We start from the raw sequence: 21,624 nt of genomic DNA, 5'->3' as shown, positions 1-21,624 counted from the left end.
GAACCATATTGATTTGGTGATCAGGAAGCAATGTTTTAAAGGTTTACATCCCAATATTACCATCTGTTACATGTGTGTATACATACATACATAATACAGATATGTAACATGTATTTCGTCACGTTTTAGGAAATGATAAGAAAATAGGAAAGTATTTTAATTACACTTAAAGAGATTGGGGTTGTGATTAGTGTGTGATACATTGTAATTTTTTCTTATTTGAAGAAATGTGAATAGGCTCTTGGTTAACGTTTTGATGCTGAATGTCAGATTTTCAAGCACACATCCCAGATGTTAACTATAATTCCTGTAATTTAAATGTGCAGTCCTGTTCATTTGACAAAATTTTGAGTATCATATGGTGTTAAAGTTTCTGCCCTCCCTCAGCTCAGGTCTGCTCGAAGTAGAAAACCTGTAGTGGATTGGAACATGGTTCATTTCTTTCCTATTTCCCAAACCTGTGCTGTTCCCACTCTTCCACCGTCTGGCTAGCTGTGGTTTCTAACCCTTCCAACTTGGAGCAGTGGTGAAGGATGGGAAAGGTTTCTGACCTGACCACGGTGTAATCTGGGAGGGGTGGGGGGGGGTTCCTCTAGCCAGGTGAAGAGCTGACACTTTCTCCTATGGAATGTTTTAGAGATTTTCAGAGACCTCTTACCCCGCCATGTCGACCCCAAATTAATTTTTCCCTGTGGTTCTCTGAAGCTAGTGAATACATGTCATCAGGCTGTAAGCTCCTGAAAACCTAAAGGTCTCTCTCCAAGCAGCCCCCTCTGCTGGGACCTCCTTGGCCTTTAGAGCGGCCTTCCGGGGAGGATCTAACCCAGCCCTGGGCAGCTCCCCCCTGAGTGGCCCACATCTGATTTAGGCCATTTGCCTGTCGGGGAGTAGTTAGTTCCCAGCCTTACTTACAGGCCCCTTCAACCAGCCATTTGCCTTTTTTTAGATTCCTTAATCATAAGTGAGATACTGGCCCATTGTATCCACCAGGCTCTAGGACGCAGATCAAGCTTCCCAAGTGGTCTGTTGAAGCCCCTCTTGCTTGACTGGCAATGTTAGGGAAGCAGCCCACATGGTGGGACTCAGAACACATCAGCATTTTTCTCCACATACATGTTCATTCTTAGCCTCTCCAACCTCTTAGACAGACAGGAGGTGGCTGGGCAGGTAAGCACCCTCAGCCTGTTCTCAGCCAGCTCCTGCTCGGACTCTCCTCGGGTGGTCGGTGTCTCACTCTGGAAGGTGGGAGTGCCTGGCACCCATGTTTGTGGCGTCTGCTGAAACAGAAAGAGGCCTGTTCTAACGACCTGCTACCAATAGAGAGACCTCATTTAGAGAGGCACCGTGATCACTTACCTAGGCATCTTCTCAGTGCCAGTGATACTAAGCAGCACAGTGTATTAACTGGGTGCTGTTTTGAAGAAGTCTGCACTGTGCATTTAGGCAGAACTGCACTGGGTACAGATCGACACTACATGTCACGTCAGCAGTGCGCCTCAAGTGCCCTTTTCCTGTGGGCTGATAACGAGCACTGTTGAAAGACCTCCTTAGGAGGCTTGGTGCTGTCAGTTGGCTAGGAAAAACGATCCCATTCTACATCATCTGTAGGGAACAAAAAGTACACGGGTTCTGAGACATTGGCACTATGTCAACACTCTGTACTGTATGAATTTCTTCAGGTCTCTATATAATGTCTGAGTTTCCTGGACCTGATTTCTTTTTATTGTATCATTAAAGTTACAAAGGTACTTTAAATGCAAGAGAGTGCATTGTTTTGTGCCATAGAGCCATGAATTTGAGTATCTGGAATTGACTTAGCTCCCTCATATTATCTGGATAAAAAAGGTGCTGCCATGCCAGGTACCTTTTGTGGAGACAATTTTTTAAAAGAAATTTAGGTCTGGCTGCCATGGTTGAGTGATAAGGGACCCATCACTGTCCCCTTTCCTTTGGTGAATTAACCAGGATTCTACATAAGGTTTTAAAAATTCAGGTTGCCACTTATTAAAGGCTTGCTTTCTTATGTAATAAGAAAAAATTAAGGGGAAAATTAAGAATTGGATATTTAAAAATCAGTGCACTCTATCCATAGAGGACCCTAATGAAACTTACCAAAAGGTTTTCTGAAAGACTCAAAGCCATTACGGTTTGTTAAACTTGGCATTTGTTTCAAATGTGTGCCTTTTTTAAATAGAAGGTTCAGAATCTATTAAAAGAAGAGAAGAACTCAGATAACAAGCAAAGAGATGTAAAACTCAAAGCAGCGTTGGTGATAATCTGCTCATAGTGACTTCTGTAGGCCTTTCAGTGATGCCTCTTAAGGCCTTCTGGGTGGGAGGTGGCAGATTATCCTACGTCATTTGCCTCGTGGTAAACACACACTTTTTTTTTCAGTAAATAGGCTGTCAAACAAGCAGGAACTTAATCCCCCTTCCACACAGAAGTCTACCGTGCTTCAAGCAGTTTGCATTCACAGGCCCGTAAGCAGCTATCTGCTGGTTGGTGAACCTATTCAGTGCAAGAGAAAACAGATGTCGAGTCTTCCTGCCAAGTCTCTTTCTTGCATTTTAGGAACCATTCCACACGCACAGGGAGGTTTTTGTTAATTTCTTTCAGATGATGACTGAATGCTTTACACCATGCGGGACCTCTGAGGGCTGCTTTTCTACTCAAGTGAACATTAGTAGGCATTTATCCCTCTCAGGCCAATGTGGCATCTAGTTTTCTACTTGTTAGAGAAGCCATTGAACCCTCTCCATGCCCAGGGATATAAAGAGGCCCATTGGCCCCATTTTTGTATTTGGTCACCCATAATTGACAGAATAATTGTTTTCTGAGACATAGCATTGCATGTAATAAAACAGCTAAGTTGTCACTGATTTTAAAGAAACGCAATTATCCTCATTCAAAAACCACTCCCCACTTGCTGCAAGTACCATATATTCCATTTGTGATGAATGCATGGTCATTAGATTTTGTGGGCACCTTCAGGATTAAATATTTTTGTGTCCAGTGCTGCCATCTTGGGAATTTTTCTCTCTCTTTTTTTTTTCCAATTATTACAGCTTTTTGGTCAGTGTTTGCAGGATGAAATTGACCATTTGAAAAGAAAGATTTATAACATAAGCTCTGAGGCTCATCCCAGATGAAGAAACCTAATTGGCTGAGTTGTTGCTATTGAAAACAAATGCGTTAAAATCATAAGAAATATTTACTTGTATTTGGATCTACTCTGTCTCACTAGTTATCAAAGAATGTGTTACAAACTCAGTTTCTTCCTGGATTTTTATTTTGGCACTTAATTTTCTCTTCATTGTTAAATTTTCAAGTTGAATCAAGATTTCAAAGATTATAATATTTTTATTAATATTTTGGTAATAAAAGCCACTAAAATGCAGATTAAGAAAGTACTTAGATGTACATTGTCAACACCAAGTAAAAATAATTTCAGATATGACAAGCTCTCTTACGAATATTCTTAAATATTAGTCACTTAGATTTTTATAATTATAATTTAGAAAGCCCACAATATTTATAATTCATGTTTCTTATGTAACATTTTTTTGTGCCATATCTTTGTCTAAGGAGTGTTCTAATGCTCTTTAATTAGGGAGTTCCCAGCTTTAATCCAATCTGACTAAGCATGATTCAGGAATATTTCTGGTAAGATAGGTTTGATAGTGTCACTCCCTTGCTTGCATGTTTCCAGAAAAGCTCCCCATTTTTGGGGTCATAGCTTTCCAGCTGCAGTCCACGGACAGCAATTCCTTTTCCTCTCTCTTACTCTCCCCCTACCCACCAGAGTAACTGAAATCACAGGACAAACATGGCTTATCTCCCTGGCTTATCAGTATTACTTAAAAGTATTAGGTCAGAAATATTCGTTTCTCTATTAAAACAAATTCAGCTAGAGATTATAAAATTTACATGATTTTTTTTTTTAAGATAAAGCACCAAACTTCAAGGAAATTTTCCAGCTCTGGCAAAGCTGCTTTGGCCTTTGGTACAGACTCTTCAGGATACATATTCCTCCTTGTCAGCTGTGCTTAAGTGGAAAACTTTATGTAGCAGTGATTGACAAAATACAATGAGGCTCCTTAGATAGCTTTTTACAATCTCCTTTCAGCCCCATGGCTTCTGCTTGTCTCTCAAGTCTCAACTCAATGTCATGCCCTCTTCCTGAAGAGTCTTCCCTAATCTTCCTAAGACAAGCTCCACTAGGTGACCTTCCGTTGTGATTTGTACATGTAACTGTTATAACATTTATTACATGTATTTCTATCTCCCTACTTCACGGTAGGCAGCTGGAAGACAGAACTGAAGTCATGGTTATTTTGTAATGAGAACCTGGGGTGTATGAGATGCACTGTCAGTACCATCTGGCTGTGTGAGGCCCCGCAGTACCTACCTCGAGAGGGAAGGGACCCCATCTGGGCTGGCCATGAAGACCAGAATTCCCTAGGAAGTAATAGAGAAGCTCCAGGGACTGGGAAGGTTAGAGCCGACATGAGATGGCTAATTGAGGAGCTGTGTAATTAATTGGGCGAAGTGGGGGGAGGTGGTAAATTTGAAATGAGGAGATAAGACTTTACCTCTCACCTCACCTCAGAAGAATTTGAAAACTTACATACCTAAGACCATTTGGCTTTTCCCGGTACTTTGAAACATTTTATCTATTATTGTCATGTATTTATTAAATCACTTTCCAATTCTTATACATTAAAGATATACTTTCTGTAATTGTCATAGGAGGTTTAGCTCAGCATAAAATAATCACTGGTACCACTCTAAATTTATCTAATTTCAGCTAAAGATCGCGACCATTTTGTTTAGTCTGTGAAGGGCTGATGAGGTTAAGTATTAGGCTTGCAATGGAGCATTTGAAAATTTTTAATTTTTATCTTAGATCCACCCACACTGACATCACCTTTGAGAGCCCAGGCACTGGCCCAGTTACATGCTGCCGCCTTCTGTCAGAACCAGGAAGTCCTAAGGGCAGTACTTTCTAGCTTCTCAGTCTTTGGTAATTTTAATTCTAGGGAATACCAGCATATATGTCATTCCCTGGGATACCAGATGGTTATTTTAAATCTTACCAGAGAGCTATAGCAGGAAAGACCAATGTTCACTTTTACTCGTAGTGAACAATATAAAAGGATAAGCTTCAGGTTTAATTAATGCTAGGATACATTTGGAAGTAGAGACTTTATACACGATTCAAGCATGCATATGCTTCACATATATTTTTAAAGTACTGTGCGTTTTGCAAATCTAAAACATAACAAGTGTGCTGTTCCTTTGCCTAATGCTAAAATATCAGTAAATGACTTTACTAATAGTGCTTATTAAAGAGAAAACAAGCCTGCGTAGTTCTGTGTGTCAAGATACAATTGGATAAAAGATCAAAGGAAAGCCTGATTTAAAATGAAGATTTATCCCAGTCTCACAGTTGCAGAATTTTGACTTGATCAGAAAGTATTCCAGTTGTCATATGAGCTTTTTCTCTGATTCTGTAACACCATGTTCTTAGTAAATATACATAGCAGTTACTAGTTCTCATAAAATTCACTTTCATATCTTTGTTTTCGTCAGATTCTATCTCAGCAAAGGAAAGGTGAGTAGGAAGTGATCTAATTATTCTGGAACTGCCATATGCATATGAATCACCTGGAAATCTTTTAAAATGCAGCTTCTGATTCTGTAGACCTGGGATGGGGCCTGAGATTCTGCATTTCTAATAAGCCTTTAGATAATTCCATCACTTGTGGCTTGTGGCTCATGAGTAGCAATGATTTAGCAAAATTCCCCTCACCATCTACTCTTGAGTTCACCTTTTCCCAGATTCTAAAATTTGCTCCACCGAGAGTTTATCATTTTATAAAGGCTTTGTGTTTACTTGTTTTTGTTGATTTAGGGGCTTTCCTTTTTCCATTGGCAATGCCAATTCAAAAGTAGTAAGGACCCTGCCTTGGATTAGAGGGGGGTAGAATTTGGGCCAGCCCCACTAGACTTCAGATGACTTGATCCAGAATCTGTTGTGTGTCTCTGGATTGAATTATTAGCAGTAGTACTGCCTCTGCAGTAGTGCGCCTAAAATGGACACCTAAAAATAGTAGTGGAGGACAGGCTGGTTATTTTTAGGAGCACCGCTAACAGCTGAGAGTTGTGGTTACATGAGGGCCTCCTCTCCAGGCCAGTGGTGCCTGGCAGCAGCTTCACTTCAGATCTGCTAAGAATGGCTCAGTGGGATCATGTCTGACCTACACAGATTGTCCAAGCCGTTTTCAAGAGTTCTGGGGGACTCGGGTGTTCTATAGCTGACATGATCTCACTGGGTAACGCTCTGAAAGGACCTGAGAAAAAGAGTGGCCACGTGTGTTAACATAAATATCTCACCTCCTCTTGGAAATTAATGGACAAATTCCTTGTTCTGTTTTAGCAACAGGAACAAGATCCTACCAACCTGTATATTTCTAATTTGCCACTGTCCATGGATGAGCAAGAACTTGAGAACATGCTTAAGCCCTTTGGACAAGTTATTTCTACGAGGATACTGCGTGATTCGAGTGGTACAAGTCGTGGTGTTGGGTTTGCTAGGTAAGCACACTGCTCAATGTCACGTCAACAATAGCCTTGCTAAGTTTCTTGGAAAATAAAAATTGAACAAGAAGAGAAAATTGAGCAGGGTTATGGAAGCCAGTCACACCATGAATTTAGATGTGTAAGTATCCATTTGCATTTTTCCAGATCTTTTGGAAATTAATTAAGATTTCTTGAACCTGAGGACACTAAAATTTTGGTGACTAAGGGCAAGGAAATAATCACATGAGCAATAGTTCTGAAAATATGTGTCCTGAAGATTTTGATTAATTAGATCAGAATGCTTTTAACTTCTCAAAAGTAGCAAGCTTAGGCACCTAAATTTTGTTAAGATAATTGGTATTCTTTTCCTCATTAGATGGAAATTTGATTCATCATCAAGAGGTCAATGGATTAGATGATTCCAAACATTCAGAAAGAAAATGATAGGACACCCATCTAACCCAATTGCTACACCAATTGTAAAATTTTACTCTTCTGCTTCAGATTGTTTTTCTAAGAAGTAAAATGTTGCAGATGTATCTAAACTGCCCCACTTCCTTCCCCCTTATTTTTATCCCTTCCTCCCCAGAAAGGATACTCACGTGTACTAGTTAATTTCGTTTCTAAAGGAAGAATCTTAAACAGAAGGAGCTTTGATTTTTTGATATAGCTCTCATCTGAAAGTTCATCCTACAAAAATCTGATTTTGCATTATTTAGGGAGCTATTAATACTGTGCAATAGCAAATAATGTCTATATGTTTGAAAGTATTACCTTTGATTTTGGAAGAAAAATTGCTGACATTGTACTCTCATATACATTATCCTGTTTGATGAAGTCGCATCTGCCACAGATCTGTGAGATCAGTAAAGCACGCATCGGTCACTGTTCGCCATCTCAGAAAACGGAGGCAAAGAAAGGACCTTCCCATTGCCATCAGGCTGCCAAGTAATGAAGCGAACTCTAGTGCTTGGCTCCTCTTCTGGCTTTTAGGCACTTGCTCTTTTTGTTAAGCCAGAAATTTTTGTAATAAAACTAAAATATTCTCCAGGCAGAAAGTCACCAAGGCTAGCGTCTCCGGTGTACACACTTCATTGGCTGTCAGGATCCAGGTGAAACAGTGAAAAGCTCAGCACTGTCTGAAAGTCGTCGCCTCCGTGGGTGTCTGAAAGCAAATCAAGTAATGGCAGTTCTGTATCCAAAGTTGGAGCCCAATTAAATCCTATTGCTTTTTAAAACTATTACTATCCATTAAAGCCAAGATGTAACTCTCTGGGTAGCCCAGGAGCATGGCGTGTTTTGAGTAGACTATTCAATGCTTCCTCCGTTAAAGAAAAATAAGCCAAAATAATTGAATGGCCCTGAAATGTTTCTCGAATGTTCTGAGCCACCTGCAGCGTGCAGTAAGCTGTAAAGTCAGGCTTCATCCCTTATCACGCCCCTGAAGTCAAGATGACAAAGAAGGTGCATAATTGGCTTTACTAATTTAATTTTCAACTGGAAGGTAACATGAAAACATACAAGGCACACCCTTTGATACACTCTTTGATTGGCACTAGTTTTTTCATGACTTTTGAGTCTGTCATTTTGTGACTGTGTAAAAAAGAAAAAAAGACCGTCTTTGAAACAACCTGCGTTTTAAGAGCACTGAGCACACTGGTATTTTAAACTAGTGTCTCTGTTTTACAGTCAGTATTGTGGCTAACAAAGCTATTGTGTACGATTGCCAGCTTTCCAAAAAGTAGAAAAAATCATGTTTGATATGCTTGATATTAAACACTCTGGATATAGTTTATTTCTTTTAAGATTCAGAGTGTACTCGAGTTTTCAGTTTTCATTTTCCTGTGGAAGTACTCGAACAACAATTGATTAACGATGGGATAAACACACTTTTCCTTACCCTTCACAATGTTGCTAGGTTTCATTTTCTCCCATAAACCTGTAAGGTAGTATTCACATGCATACAACAAACCAAAATGATAACTAAGGGATCTCTACAAATCTTTGTCTTTTTTACATATGAACAGGATGGAATCAACAGAAAAGTGTGAAGCTGTCATCAGTCATTTTAATGGAAAATTCATTAAGACGCCACCAGGAGTTTCTGGTATGTTGTTTATCTAAAATTCCATCGGTAATCTTATATAATATATGTATGCATAATATAATATATGTATAGGTATAACATACATAATGTATATATATAATTTTAGCACATGGTAACTCATATCAGGAACAAAAAAAATCCCTCCTTTAGCTCTTAAAATTTATTTCCTTGGATCTACAAGTAAGACGTAAAATTTCACCTCTGCCAGACGTTGGGTGTTTAGACATGAATGGCAGCCAGCCCAGCGGGAAGGAGCCGTCTGACTTGTAAAGCATTCAGAAGCCTTTCCTCTGCTGAGGCCTAAGTCATCCTCTAACCCACCCACCTTATCACCATCCTCAATAAATCTTGTCATTCAGTCACATCCCTTGAGGACTGTGGTATTTTCCTTCCCAGCTCTTGCCTTTGTTCTGGAAGATTTTGGCATCTGTTACTCACACCCCCTGCCCCTCCCTTACAGAGCCTGGACCTTAATGCCTGTGGCCTTTCTGTCCCCTCCACTGTAGCCACTTCCTCCCACTGTTCTGCCTTGTGTTTTCATGGCCAAGAATACTGCACCTGGGAGCTTTTCATTCCAAGGTCACACTCATTGTAGCTCCCACTAAACCTAACCTGAAAGACCAGGTCTCTTCCCACTTCTACACTTTACTGGTCCTTCTTCACCTCTTGTCCATCCTTACCAAGTCTGGTCTACATTTTTGAGCACTAAAACCATCTCTTTAGTAGCGCCCTCAGTGCTCTCGTACCCCACACCTTGGACACTCCTGCTTTGCCGAGTGCTGGACCTGGATTAAGGCTACACTGCCCTGTTACATCCTGGCAGGTAAAGGTTGTCTCCAGCTTGCCCAGACCCTCAGCGTCACTGGTCCTCACACGGGTTCCTAGCAGCAATTCTCAGTTTTCCTCAGCCTGCTCCATCCCCTGCCCAACACCCCTTCCCCTTCAAGCAGATGGCTTCACTTCGTACTCTGTGAATGAAATTGAGATCATCGGGTGGAAACACTGTCTACTTCCATCTTGCTTCCAGCAGGGAGACCCACACCCACAGCCATTCTCCCCTCTCTCCTCCCCTGAAGTCTCAAGGACAAAGGATTCAAAGCTGTGGCCTTGATCCCATCCCTTTGGGACCTTGCTCCCCAGTTATCCCTTCCCTTCCTTATAATTTCATTCTGTCTTTTGCCTTTACTCCTTTTTTCCAACAAAACCAAAACCTTCATTTTCAATTAATAACAGATCTCTGGCAAGACTAATTGGTGGAAAAATGAAAGAAAATGCACGAATAAACAATACCAGGAACAAAATTGTGAATATAACCTCAACTGACATTTTAAAAATCCTAGGATACAATGAACAAAACTATGAACTACTTTATGCCAATAAGTTTTAAATAAACAATTTTCTAGAAAAATCTGCCATTTCTGTTTGAGAGCCGTCAAGTCTCTCTGGTCTTGAAGCTGAATTAAATTAAGCACTGTGTCCCTCTCTCGTTCCTTCTCACATGAACCTTTTAAAAAGTATAGTCTCCACTTCGTCACTTCCCGTTCCCACCTCAGCTCTGTCCGACTTGACTTCCTCTGGGTGTGCAGCCGGAATCCCTCACGGTAAAATCCCTCTCATGGCAAAGGACCCTAACGTGGTGGCTTAACCAACAGAAATGTATTGTCTCACGGTTCTGGAGGCCTGAAGTCCAAGACCGAGGTGCTGGCAGATGTGGCTCCTTTTGCCAGCTGTGAGGGCGAATCCATTCCGGCCTCTCTGCCCTTGGTTTGTCGAGGACCATCTTCTTCTTGTGTCTCTTCACATCATCTTCCCTCTACGTGTAATCTGTCTCTGTGTCCCAATTTCCCTTTTTGTAAAGACACCAAAGTTACTCGATTAAGGTCCACTCTGAAGACCTCATTTTAACTCTAAAGACCTATTGCTAAAGAAAGTCGCATTCTGAGGTACTGAAGGTGAAAATGCCAACTTTTGTTTTGGTGGCGGGGGCACAACTCAGCCCTTCCCACTCATCGCCCAGTTACCAAATCGGGAGCTTTCCTGTCTGTTGATGCTATGTCTCTGCGGCATTTGGTCCTGCTGCTCCTTCGCTCCTTCGTGAAATGTGTCCTCCTTTATCCCCCGTTTCACCCCCTCTCTGTTTTCTTTCTGTGTTGTGTTAATTGCTTCTCTTTTGTGGCTTCATTTCTTCTATCTTGTTGTCACTTCCCTGAATTCCATTTTAATCTCACAGTTTTAATAGATGTCCTGCATTCTCAAAATTTCAACTGCTCTCTATTTCAGATGACTCTCAAACATTCACCTCCTATCCTGGCTTTTCCCCCTGAATTTCAGGCTGGTGTCAGTCACCTACTCTTCCTCCTCTCCAAAAGGAGCGCAGCCCCTCCCCATCTAATCCTGCGCCTCTTCCCGTTGTCCTTACCTCACTGGAACCAGGCACCCAGCCAGGAGCTCAGGACTGGGCCACCCTCAGTTTCATCCCCTCCATCCATCACATCTCACACAGAAAGTCATTCAAGTCCTTAGAGTGTTTTCTTCCTGGTTGCTTCTGGAATCTGCCCTCTGCCTGTGCACCCCTCTGACCACTGCCTGGTGTAACCCCTTGTCTCCCACCCGAGCCATTACAGTAGCCTCCTGCTTGCCCGCCCTATCTCTAGTCTTCCTCTTTCAGATATCCTCCCTGACTGTAGCCAGAGATTTAGATAAAATGCAGGTCTCTGTGTCACTGCACTGCTTAAAACTCCCCTTCTCCTCCAAAGAAGAAGAAATTCAAGATCCTAGAATGACATCAAAGGCCAGTCGTGGCAGGGCTGTTGCCTGCTTCATGAGCCCCCTCTCCCTCCGACCCCTGCTTCACTGTTTATCGTCCTGCAATACTGAGCTAGGAGGGTGCCCCTAACGCACCACGCTGCCTCGTTCCCTGTGCTTGCTTTCCCGTGGTTCCCGGTGTCCTGGGTCCCTTGCACTCCCTTTAACCCGGCTGTCCCCTCCTCATCCTCAAGACTCTTCAATGCTTACCTCGTCTTGCAAGCACCTCCTCTGATCCGGTTGGGTTACCCTGTTTGCAGAGCATCTGGAGGCCACCATCCATCTCGCAGCACTTAGCATGTGTACATGTGTCAGCCCGCTCACCTAGAAGCTCCCGAAGGCAGAAACTGTTTTCTCACCTTCATTTTGCATGCCGAGCACAGTGTTTAAATCATACTAAGCATTAGTAAATGTTGTTGGTTTTGATTACATTTGACTCCACTGTTCACCAAGACAGTCACAAGTTAGCTTGCTAGCAACTGACCGCAAACCAGGAAACATCTCAGTATTTCCCCCAGGGGCTATCCATGTATACCTAGTGTTCAGCATTTATTCAGCTCTGTCTCCACAGTTCTGTCTATAACTGGATGGCTGATGATGATTAAGGGTTCACTCGAATTTTCTATATCCAGTTGAGTCTCACTCCATAGGGAACCTGTTTGTAAGCAGAGGTCATACCACAGGTTCCACTCATCTTGTGTTACTAAAACCTGACGGCACCCTGTTTGCATGGCTCCATGTGAGCTTGAACTGACTATAGGTGCAAGGCTGGGGCGTAAAATCTAAGACCTGGAAATACACTATTCCAAGGAGCTCAACCTTGTAAAGAACTTCGTTTTTTGTTTTTTTGCAGTTAGTTTTGTTTTCCCATCAGAGACACTTAAGTTGAAAGGAAAGAAAAAAAAGGAATGTTTTGACCCTCCAAGTAAAGACAAGGGAGAAATTTGGTACATGGGAGGCTTCTAGAAACCCTGCTCTGTGGGGCCTTCTGTGCCTGACGCCTGCACAGCCAACCCCTGGTGTCCTCACTTCCCTGTCATCCTTTGCCTAGTCAGTACATCAGAGTATTAGTCCCTTTGAAGGGCTGCTCTCCACCAGCCCATGACTGCTTTCACAGTTCATTCTGTGCAGCAAGGAGAGACATCCGATGTATCATCTGACATAAGATGTACCAGTTCTCCACACGAAGTAAATCTCAGGGTGTCATGAACCAAGGTTGGACAGTTCCTTTTTTCCTCCAGAAACTTCACAATCGTGACATTAAACTGTTTTCATTGAGGTGGATTTGAAGACTATTGGTCACACCCCTTCAAGGAAAAAAAGACCGTAATTCCAAACTAAATATCAACAATTGTAGGATTATCTGTACCTTTGCAGCTAGTAGAGAATAGTTTCTTCCAAATTGTGCAAAGTGTCCAGTGGGGCACAGAAAGAGGTATTGCTCGTTCATGAGAGCATCACTGTGGGGGGACAGCTGTGTGGTCAAGCTGTTCCTGTTTTGAATCAGAGCCGAATTGTGTGCCGTCTTCAAATGTTTCTTCCCTGTGTGTTAGTCTTGGTTCCCAACTAGACTATAAGTTCTTTGGCGGCAGGGGCTGTGTTTGATTTTTGATTTTGTGCAAGGGACAGAGAGCCTGTGCATCGCCCTGTGATAGCAGAGGCTACCGAGTGGTTTCTGAGAGCATTTGCCATGAGCTCTTCACAAAAGCCATGCTACTTGGAGGGCCCTTCTGGAGACATTTTTGCTACAAGTGAGGTTGAACTGCCTTCAGGTAGGAGTTTAAAATGTGCAGTGCACCACTGGGAAGCATGTCATTCCAGTGAACTCAGCTCTTCCCCAAAACAAGTCCCCAGTGGATTTTGAGAACCCACAACAGAATTTGAAACAGTTTTCAACTTCTCTGGATTTTTTCCCCCTTACTTTGTACACATAATATGCGAAGCACCTTTGACTACCAGTCTGCTGCGCGCACTCTCAAATTACCTGAATGGCTATGCCATATCCTGGGTTTTTCCATGCAGCACATGTGATTATGTTCAATAGAACCAGATGAAAAACAAAAATTGCGTCAGGCAAGAAGAGTAAATTGAATGAGCCTCCACTTCTAATGTTTAAATAATGTAGGCTCATTGCTAGGCAGACATAACATTTAATAAATACAGTCAAAGGATAGTTTATATAATGGTGCAAGTTGTTCAGCTGGCATAAGCAGGATTATCCAGGATGGTTTCTTTCAGAGTCCTCGGATCCTTGCATGACTGGCAGTTTGCCGGTGACACTGGAGCCAAGTACAGAAAAGAAACCCACGGGAGACATAGTCCCCAAAATACTAAATGAAAATGAGCAGATTGAACAGTGAACTCATCTTGAATGTGACACTCTTAGGAAAGGTCTCTGGGTGGCTAAATAGGAGGAGGGAAGCTGTACGCACGAGTCATCACTTCTCGCGTGCCCCCTTTCTCCTGCTCACGCACTCTTCACACGGTGTGATGCGGCTGGTTTCCCCTGTGCCAGGTGTCCTCCGCCCTGGCCTGGGGCATGGTACATAATGTAATACATGTTTTAGTTCTGTAAAATTCCACATCACCGTTTTTAATACAACCTGTTTTTCTGAACTTGCTTTTTAAAAAGTCTGCTTTTGTGTCTCATGTTAGCATATTTCCACAGAGGCTTCATCTTTTCTTATAGTAAATCCTTTTTTAAATGTATGTGATAGCATATTGGTCTCCCATTTTCCTGTGAAAATGTTGAAGCCTTGTCCCTTATTTAGATTTATTGTGGTTTTTAGTGTTAGCTGGTTTGCAGTAACTCAGATTTGTTTGGAAGGTCCCCAACCCGGGTAAAAGAATCAATGACTTCTTTGTGAAACAATCTGGGTGAATTCCTTAGAGATTTAAAGTAACTCCTTAATATTTACTTGATAAAAATTCTATTATGGAGAAATAGTGGCGGTTTCCCACACAGTGTGAATGTTGGGAACTGGAGATGGGAAGTTTTAGGTAGAACTGATGTCCAAATTAAGAGATGTGCTCAAAGCTAAATCACCATCACTCATAGTTGTAATTCACAGATTTGTCTAAAAATGCTCTTCCAGTACCTTCCTGGAAGAGAGTACGATCCCTGCAAAGACTAATGCATGTGGCACGTCAGCTGGAACTGCCTGCCCTGTGCTTGCTGTTTTTTGCCTCTGTGAGACACACACACACCCCATAGACAAGGGCCACGTGTGTTTTCAGTGCTGCAGGAGGCAATGTGACACCCATCTCTCTTTCTGGACCTCTCCATGACGTTAATGGAGTCTGAATAAGACCCTGTGTCTTAAGGGCAGAGAGTTAAAAAAAAATGTGTCTAGTTGCTGGATACGTGAGTGCTTTTTAGAGTCTCAGTGCCGTGCCGGCACCCTTCTGCCCCACTGCCCAAGCTTCATCTGCATCACGGAGGAGCTCCAGTGAGGTGCATGTGTGACTGCTGGCCGACTCTATCCACAAAGACCGCAGCCGGTTTTACATCTGTTTTCTGTGTTACTCTGACTTTTCAGATTGAGTATGTGCCCAGCAGGGCTTAAAAACTGCTCTTGCCCACATTTCATAACTGTCTGTGTATAGATGACATTATTAGGGCAGTGTCCTGTGCCAGGAAGCAGAGAAGGTAATGTCGAAAAGAAAAATTACAACTCTAGTAAAAATGCTGGAAATCTTTCAAGGGCTTTTATTGCCTGTTTTGTTCCCTGAATGTTTGTCTTAAGCATTGCTACTCTATAAAAACAAGATTTTGGCAGCTCTAGGACAAAAGAAACACTCAAAGACCTGTGCGATTCTCTGGTACCTCTCTAGTGGTCACACTTGAGGGACTGTGATGCGCTCACATGCCCTGCGCCCAGTAGGGGCAGCGGAGCAGTCTGGATGCCTGTGTTGAGGGGTACCCTCCCCTGGTCGCGCTCTTTTGAGCAGCTGTAGGCGTGAAAGCCAAGTGCTGGTACAGCCCCGGGGGCCAGCGGGGTGAGGGTTCTTTTGCAGATCCAAATAAGGAGGAAAGTCTAGTTTCTAAAAAGTGCCTTGCCAGCATTGTGGTGGGGCTGCCTGCGGGCAGTTGGTGTCACCGTCCGTCACACCCTGCCTACAGCAGGGCCCCCAGGCAGTTTTACACTTTTTTGCTGTCAGGCTCTGCCAGGGAGGAGCAGTAAATAACGGAGTAAGATTTTATTAAAGCGTAAGGATCTTGGGTGGAAGATGGAGGTGTTACTATGAAACAGTGTTCTAAAGGCATTTGCCAGCAGCTTCATCCTGACCTGCGGCTGGAACATGTCTTCATGCTGTTCCCAGCCAGCTCATTCAGTCTCAGTCAGTCCCGTGGAAAACGGGCCAGTCCCAAACGATGTTTCCCGGTTCCAGGGCAAGAGGACAAAGCGTGATTCAAACGCCTGAGCCCCTCCCGTTGTCCTCGTAGTAATAACAGTAGCTGTTATTCATCGAGCTCTCCTAAGTACTCATATGTTAATTGTAAACATCCTTTGAAATAAGTACTATTGCTGTCCCCATTTCACAGATGGTGAAACCAGAGACAGCTTGCCCAGAGTCATCGCTAGGAAATGGCAAAGCCGAATTTCAAACACAGGGTGACTAATCTCAAGCCAGTTTTCTAACCACCCATCTGACCACCAGTATAGCAGTTGGTGCTGGGATTAAAGAGGTCAGATACACACATGTTCATGCAGCCTTAGTTATAGTGACCAAGAAACTAAACATGATCCCCTTCCAAACAGAACATTATGTAGCCATTTTTTTTAACAGTGATTCTATAAGAAGGTAGGGAAAAGTCCACAATGTAGATGGTGAAAGAAAAGGACCAATCAGTGCACATATGGAAAATAGACCTAGGACAGTAGCACATGCAGAATATTAAAATACTTACGTTGGTGTAATAAGGAGGGATTGCACTTTTGTTTTCTTTTTAACCTGGCTTTAAAGTTGTTAAATTGTTATTTTACTGATGTAGATCGAGCTGAGTGGGAAATGGAACCACTGTGTATAAGGGTCATGGAAGGAGGAGAGAGAAACCTGACAGTGCAGGAGGGAGGGGCCAGGCGTTGGCCGAGGGGCGCTGCAGCTCTGCGTCTCGGTTCAGCAACACAGCAGGATTTGGCTGGAAACGGGGGTCTAAAACTGGAAGCAATGTCATGCATACAAAAAATGGATAATATTTCGTGGATCCTCAGGTGGAATTTTTAAAGGAAGAGCCCCAGATAGTTCCTTTCATGTTGGTAATTGAAAGGATTTTGAAAGTAGGCGGCATTATCAGAAAGAAAGCTAGTTATATTTGCTGAGTGAGCTGTTTTTCACAGTTGACGGAAAAGCTTCTGCGGAGGACCGGTCATGTTTCGCAGAACATTGATGAGGATAAAATACTGCATGGCCCAAAAAATGGGAGTTTGGAATGAGCAATTTCTCCCGCTGTTAGAGCACAGTGAGGAAACGGTCCAGTCCGTTACAAACGACAGAGAAGCCCAAGTCCTGAAGCCTTTCGTTAGGTACACGAAGAGGACTTCAGGGAGGTGAAATCATGAGCTACTGGGCATCGTGAGAGCGGGCGTTCTGGAAGTGGTCTTTAGTGAGGGTGTCAAGGGAAGCCTGAATGCCTGTACAGGTAGAGCTGCAGAAGATTGGTCAGGAAACTGCTCGGTAGAGGTGAGCAGTGAGTCATCATGGACATTACCCAAATGGCTCACAGTCCCTTAGAAGGGATGGTCAGTGCCACAAAATCAGGCATTTGTTTTTTTAAAAAAAAAATCATCCTACACACAAAAACCCTATCGAGGGCACATTAGAGAATCCTGTAATGCAGTTACCTTAATTGCCTCCCAGGAGGTGCTGAAAAATACCAGAACAGTGTTTGCATTTGTGGCGTTGCCTGCCATAGATTACACTACCATAGGCAAGCTTTTGGAGATATGTGTTCCTCTTGGTTCTGATGAATCAGAAAAGAATATGGAAGAGAATGTGACCTGAGAGATCAATCTCACAAGATATCTGAGGCACACACTCTTTGCAAACTCAAAAGACCACAAATGAAGGGGAAATTCAGCTGTGAATAATCTATGTTATTTGGCAAAATCAGTTAGTTAATATTGGCTATTACATACTAACTTTCTGAAGTTAATAAACCCAGACAAACTTACGGATCGTAGTCGTATTACTAGTATTACATGGCCCTTCCTTCTTGCCTGTCAGTCCAATTCAGTATCTCCTTTGTGAAAAGACCAGCCCGGCGGCCACCTGAAGGATCTGCTGACAGTCCAAAGCCTCTCCCCATCTTCAGCCAGAAACCTGCGTATTAGGTTCCAAGGGGCAAACTAGAGGCCAGTCCCTGGTTCAGAGTAAGCCACAGGATATGCCGGTCAAATAAGGATCTCTCATTTTGTAACAGTCTCCCACACACTTAAAAATAAGTAGGCCATGACCCAGATCTGAGCGTGCTGGTTTTTCAATTCAGAAATCTAACTGAAGTCATCTTACCCTTGCCCAGCTTAATGGTAACATAGATGTCTTTTTAAAAAAATCTTCTGAGTTGCTTTCCTGGAGTGTATGGTGTAACCTTTGTCGTAAATATCAAACACTCATAGGGGTAAGCTGTTTCTCACAATGTCATCCAAATACACGGAACAGCAGCTGTAAAAGAAAAGACATCCACTTCTTGTATCAGAAGTATTACACTTCTGGGTGGCATTTTTATTAAAAACAAGCATCTCTAGAAAAACAGTGCTGTGTGTCGTAAGCGGCTAAGAGGGTTTTCATGAGATTGGGCACAGTCTTGTCCCCATTAGACTGCAAGCCCTGTGAAGACCCTATCCTACCACCTCCGTATCTGTAGTTCTTAAACACTATACCTTGCACATAGTAGGCACTCAATAAAAATTTCAACTACTGAATCAACCAAAGAGAATATTAATAGAGAAAAGAAGCTTTTAAAATTTAATACAGCTTCACAGGGAATCCTGGGGCCCTCCTATTTCCCTGGAATAAGGAGCCAACAACTATTTTTAAAAAATGTATCATTTCTCCTTGTAATTGTTTATATTAAGAAATTCGTTTTCCTGACACATGGGACACCACCCATTGTACAAACTTTTTAACCACTTAACTTTGTGCTTTTAGAGGGGAAAAAATACCTTAATGACAACACAAAATTGTGTAATAAGTATCATTGGCTTTTGAAAGATTCAGCTATATCCTGTTCCATTTGTTTCATTTTAAGTGATACATTTGCAAACATGTCATCACTTAACTTGGGTGTTTACCTTATCATTGTACATTCTGAGCAGGCTATGTTGCTGCATGAGATTGCTTTTTCTCCGACAGAACATAGTCTAGATGAATGAAAATGGATTAGAAGCCCCTTACCACAGGGGCACTTGGCCTTCACTGCTCCCCAGGGTGGCTGTCTGACTGTTCTCATTCACACCCTGCCTGCATACAGCTTCCAGAATGAGTCCAACCTGGTTGCCTTCCTTCTCTGGAAAAAATGATGCTAATGGAGGAAATTGGTCCATTTGCATTACTCACTGTGCCCAGTAAATTCTCTTTTAAAAAAAGTTAAATTTCAGTGTAGGAGGGGCAGTCTTTATAATGCCTTTTGACAAGCGTCTCCTCAGAGTGAAGTCCTGCAAAGTGCTGGCACCACAGAGTTGATTATAATCTCTCTTGCCCCATGAGTTTATGGGGAGGCAAAACCCTAAAACTTCAGATGTCAATGGAGAAAACATTCAGTGCCATAAGGATCATTTTAAATCTGGGAAAGGAAGACCTTGCTTCTCTCTGAGTTCTCTGTTTGTCCTTGGAAGTCAAGGTGAGGCGTCCCTGGCCACGGCAGACATCCACTCTCCTTGCTGTCTGGAGGGTTGCCCTTTACCCCTTCCTTCTGCCGGAATGCTGTGTTCCTTCATCCCTAATTTCTGCCTGTCCCTACATGGCCCACTTGCAGAATTAAAGCATCATCAGTGATTAGAAAGCTCTTCTGCTTCATTTCATCCCTTTATTTTACCTTCTGTGATTGCTGGTGAAGGGAGAAATTTCCAGAGGTCAACACCTTTTCTGGAAAAGACAAAGAGCATAGTTCATCCATAGTCTTAAGATTTGGCTCCAGTCCACCTTCCATCACACCCATTTTTCCTTAAGTGGAAGTTCCTTGTTCAGAAAAGACTGGGGGGAGAGGAGGCTGCAGTCAGGAGGTAAACAAAGGACCCCTGTGTGAACGTAGAGCCAATGCCTGTCGGTATTCTCACCAGACACCTGACAGTTTTGCTCTCACCTCCTCAAATGTGGTTGAGTCGCCATTCAGAGGTGAGCTCACATTCCAGCCGTCCCTCTGGAGTGGTTCACACCAGGGGGAGGAGAAAGGAGCGCCAAACAACAGCCCAGACAGCTCGCCGAGAAGGAATTAACGTTGGGATTGTCGCTGTGTTGTGGTTTTGGCAGCGAAGTTTTGAGAGGCACTATTGCCTCCACCCTATCATTAGTGGGTGGGCAACAGTGATATAAAGTAAGAGATGAATTAGGATAATAAGAGGCAAAGGAGAAAGGAGTAAATTTTCCACAAGTATTATTTTTCTCTTCATGGTTATTTAACTTTGAAACAGAGCTTGAAAGTGGTGATCACAATCTGCAGTAGACAAAGGACAGAATGTGCGAACCAGACAGGAAGGTGTGATTGCCTTTATTACATTAACTAGAAACACACAGAAGTAGGCACAATTTTCAGGAATACACTGCTATTTCCATTATAGCAAAACAAAAGGAAAAAGTCTTGTGTGGCCTACTGTGCCGTCTCCATTTGTTTTCTTCTTTTTCTTAAAATTGATGAATGTGTATCCCTGTAAGATAGTCTGTGCATCTTTTGCTTTTCTCTGTTAGTTTCTTGAGCTGTTCTTTGGATCATTTTATGACATGGATATATATTACACTAAAGCAACATACAGAGGAATGATTGAAAGCACAGAAAAACCTTTAAATAGGGTGAGCAGGTGTTTTAGCTTCTGCACAACAACTGTCTGCAATGCTGTACTCCAAAAATAAGCAGTGAGACCACTCTGTGTGCATTCACTGATTCCTCCAAGATGTAATAAGCTCCTGCAGTGTGCCAGACACTTAGGCACTTGAACAAAACAGATGCCACTGTCCCCAAGGAGCTTACACTCCAGAGGGGGAAACAGACACCAAACAAATCACCCCCTCACAAATTGTTAGAAATACTCTGAGTGAAAATGCCTTGTGAGCAGTATCAAGGGGACTTATTTCTACTGGGGGTGGGAAGGCCGCACTGAGGCCTTATAATGGGAAGCTCAGGGTGCATTTTTAAGGCGGGGGAGAAGAGGATGATTTAGAGGCAGAGCCAGAAAAGGCCCAGAATGAAAACAAGTATGTCTACACCTAAAGAAGTGCAGAAGTGAATCAAAGGCAACTTTGCTTCCTCTGAATAATTCTGTACATGTTTTCATTACATTCTGATTTGAAAATAACAGTGATCCTATTTTCTGTACTCTGTTTTTCACCAGTGTATAACCTTGTAAGGGTCTGAGTGAACTTTTGCATTCAAGTGTTCTGTCAGTTTCTTACAGCACTAGCGCTGTTCCTATTAAGAAATTAAATTGCTTTTGTTATCTGCCCACACTTAGAACTTTGGCTTCATATTATTCCCCTCTGTTTATTCAGCTCCTACAGAACCTTTATTGTGTAAGTTTGCGGATGGAGGACAGAAGAAGAGACAGAACCCAAACAAATACATCCCTAATGGAAGACCATGGCATAGAGAAGGAGAGGTGAGACTTGTAAGTCCTCTCTTGACTTTAGTGTGGATGTATAATTATGACAGCCTACATGGATAATTACGTAAGCAGCATCTTGACTTGGACACTACCCCTCTGAAATAGGTGCCCGAATTAATTTATAAATCCATATAATGTCACATTAAATATCTTCCCAGTGGATGTGGTGGTGCTAAGACAGTGGTGATTCGCCAGATGGACAAATAGATGGTGGGAATAGCTATGTTTACTGGTTTATTACTTTTAAAGTAAAAGAGCATCTTAAATTGCTATTTGAAATGCACAAGTTTTTTTTAATGTCATAGTTTCTTA

General features: G+C 42.5%; 1 protein-coding gene across 8 annotated transcripts in view; it reads left to right on the top strand.

Moving 5' to 3' along the window:
• The window catches only part of RBMS1 (RNA binding motif single stranded interacting protein 1), a 207,896-nt gene that overhangs the window by 173,226 nt on the left and 13,046 nt on the right, over positions 1–21,624 (top strand). For 6 of the 8 annotated variants that reach the window (XM_036996118.2, XM_036996123.2, XM_036996117.2 and 3 more), the window contains exons 5-7: positions 6,440–6,597; positions 8,610–8,689; positions 21,200–21,315. In XM_036996118.2, the coding sequence (XP_036852013.1) occupies positions 6,440–6,597; positions 8,610–8,689; positions 21,200–21,315 (354 nt within the window). The remainder of the gene's footprint in view (positions 1–6,439; positions 6,598–8,609; positions 8,690–21,199; positions 21,316–21,624) is intronic. The other 2 variants (XM_036996124.2, XM_036996120.2) reach the window with 1 other exon arrangement.

The sequence above is a fragment of the Manis javanica genome, chromosome 7, assembly GCF_040802235.1.
Source record: "Manis javanica isolate MJ-LG chromosome 7, MJ_LKY, whole genome shotgun sequence".
NCBI classification, from domain to species: domain Eukaryota; kingdom Metazoa; phylum Chordata; class Mammalia; order Pholidota; family Manidae; genus Manis; species Manis javanica.
The sequence above is the reverse complement of the archived record's forward strand: the minus strand, read 5'-3'. Positions and strand labels throughout refer to the sequence as shown.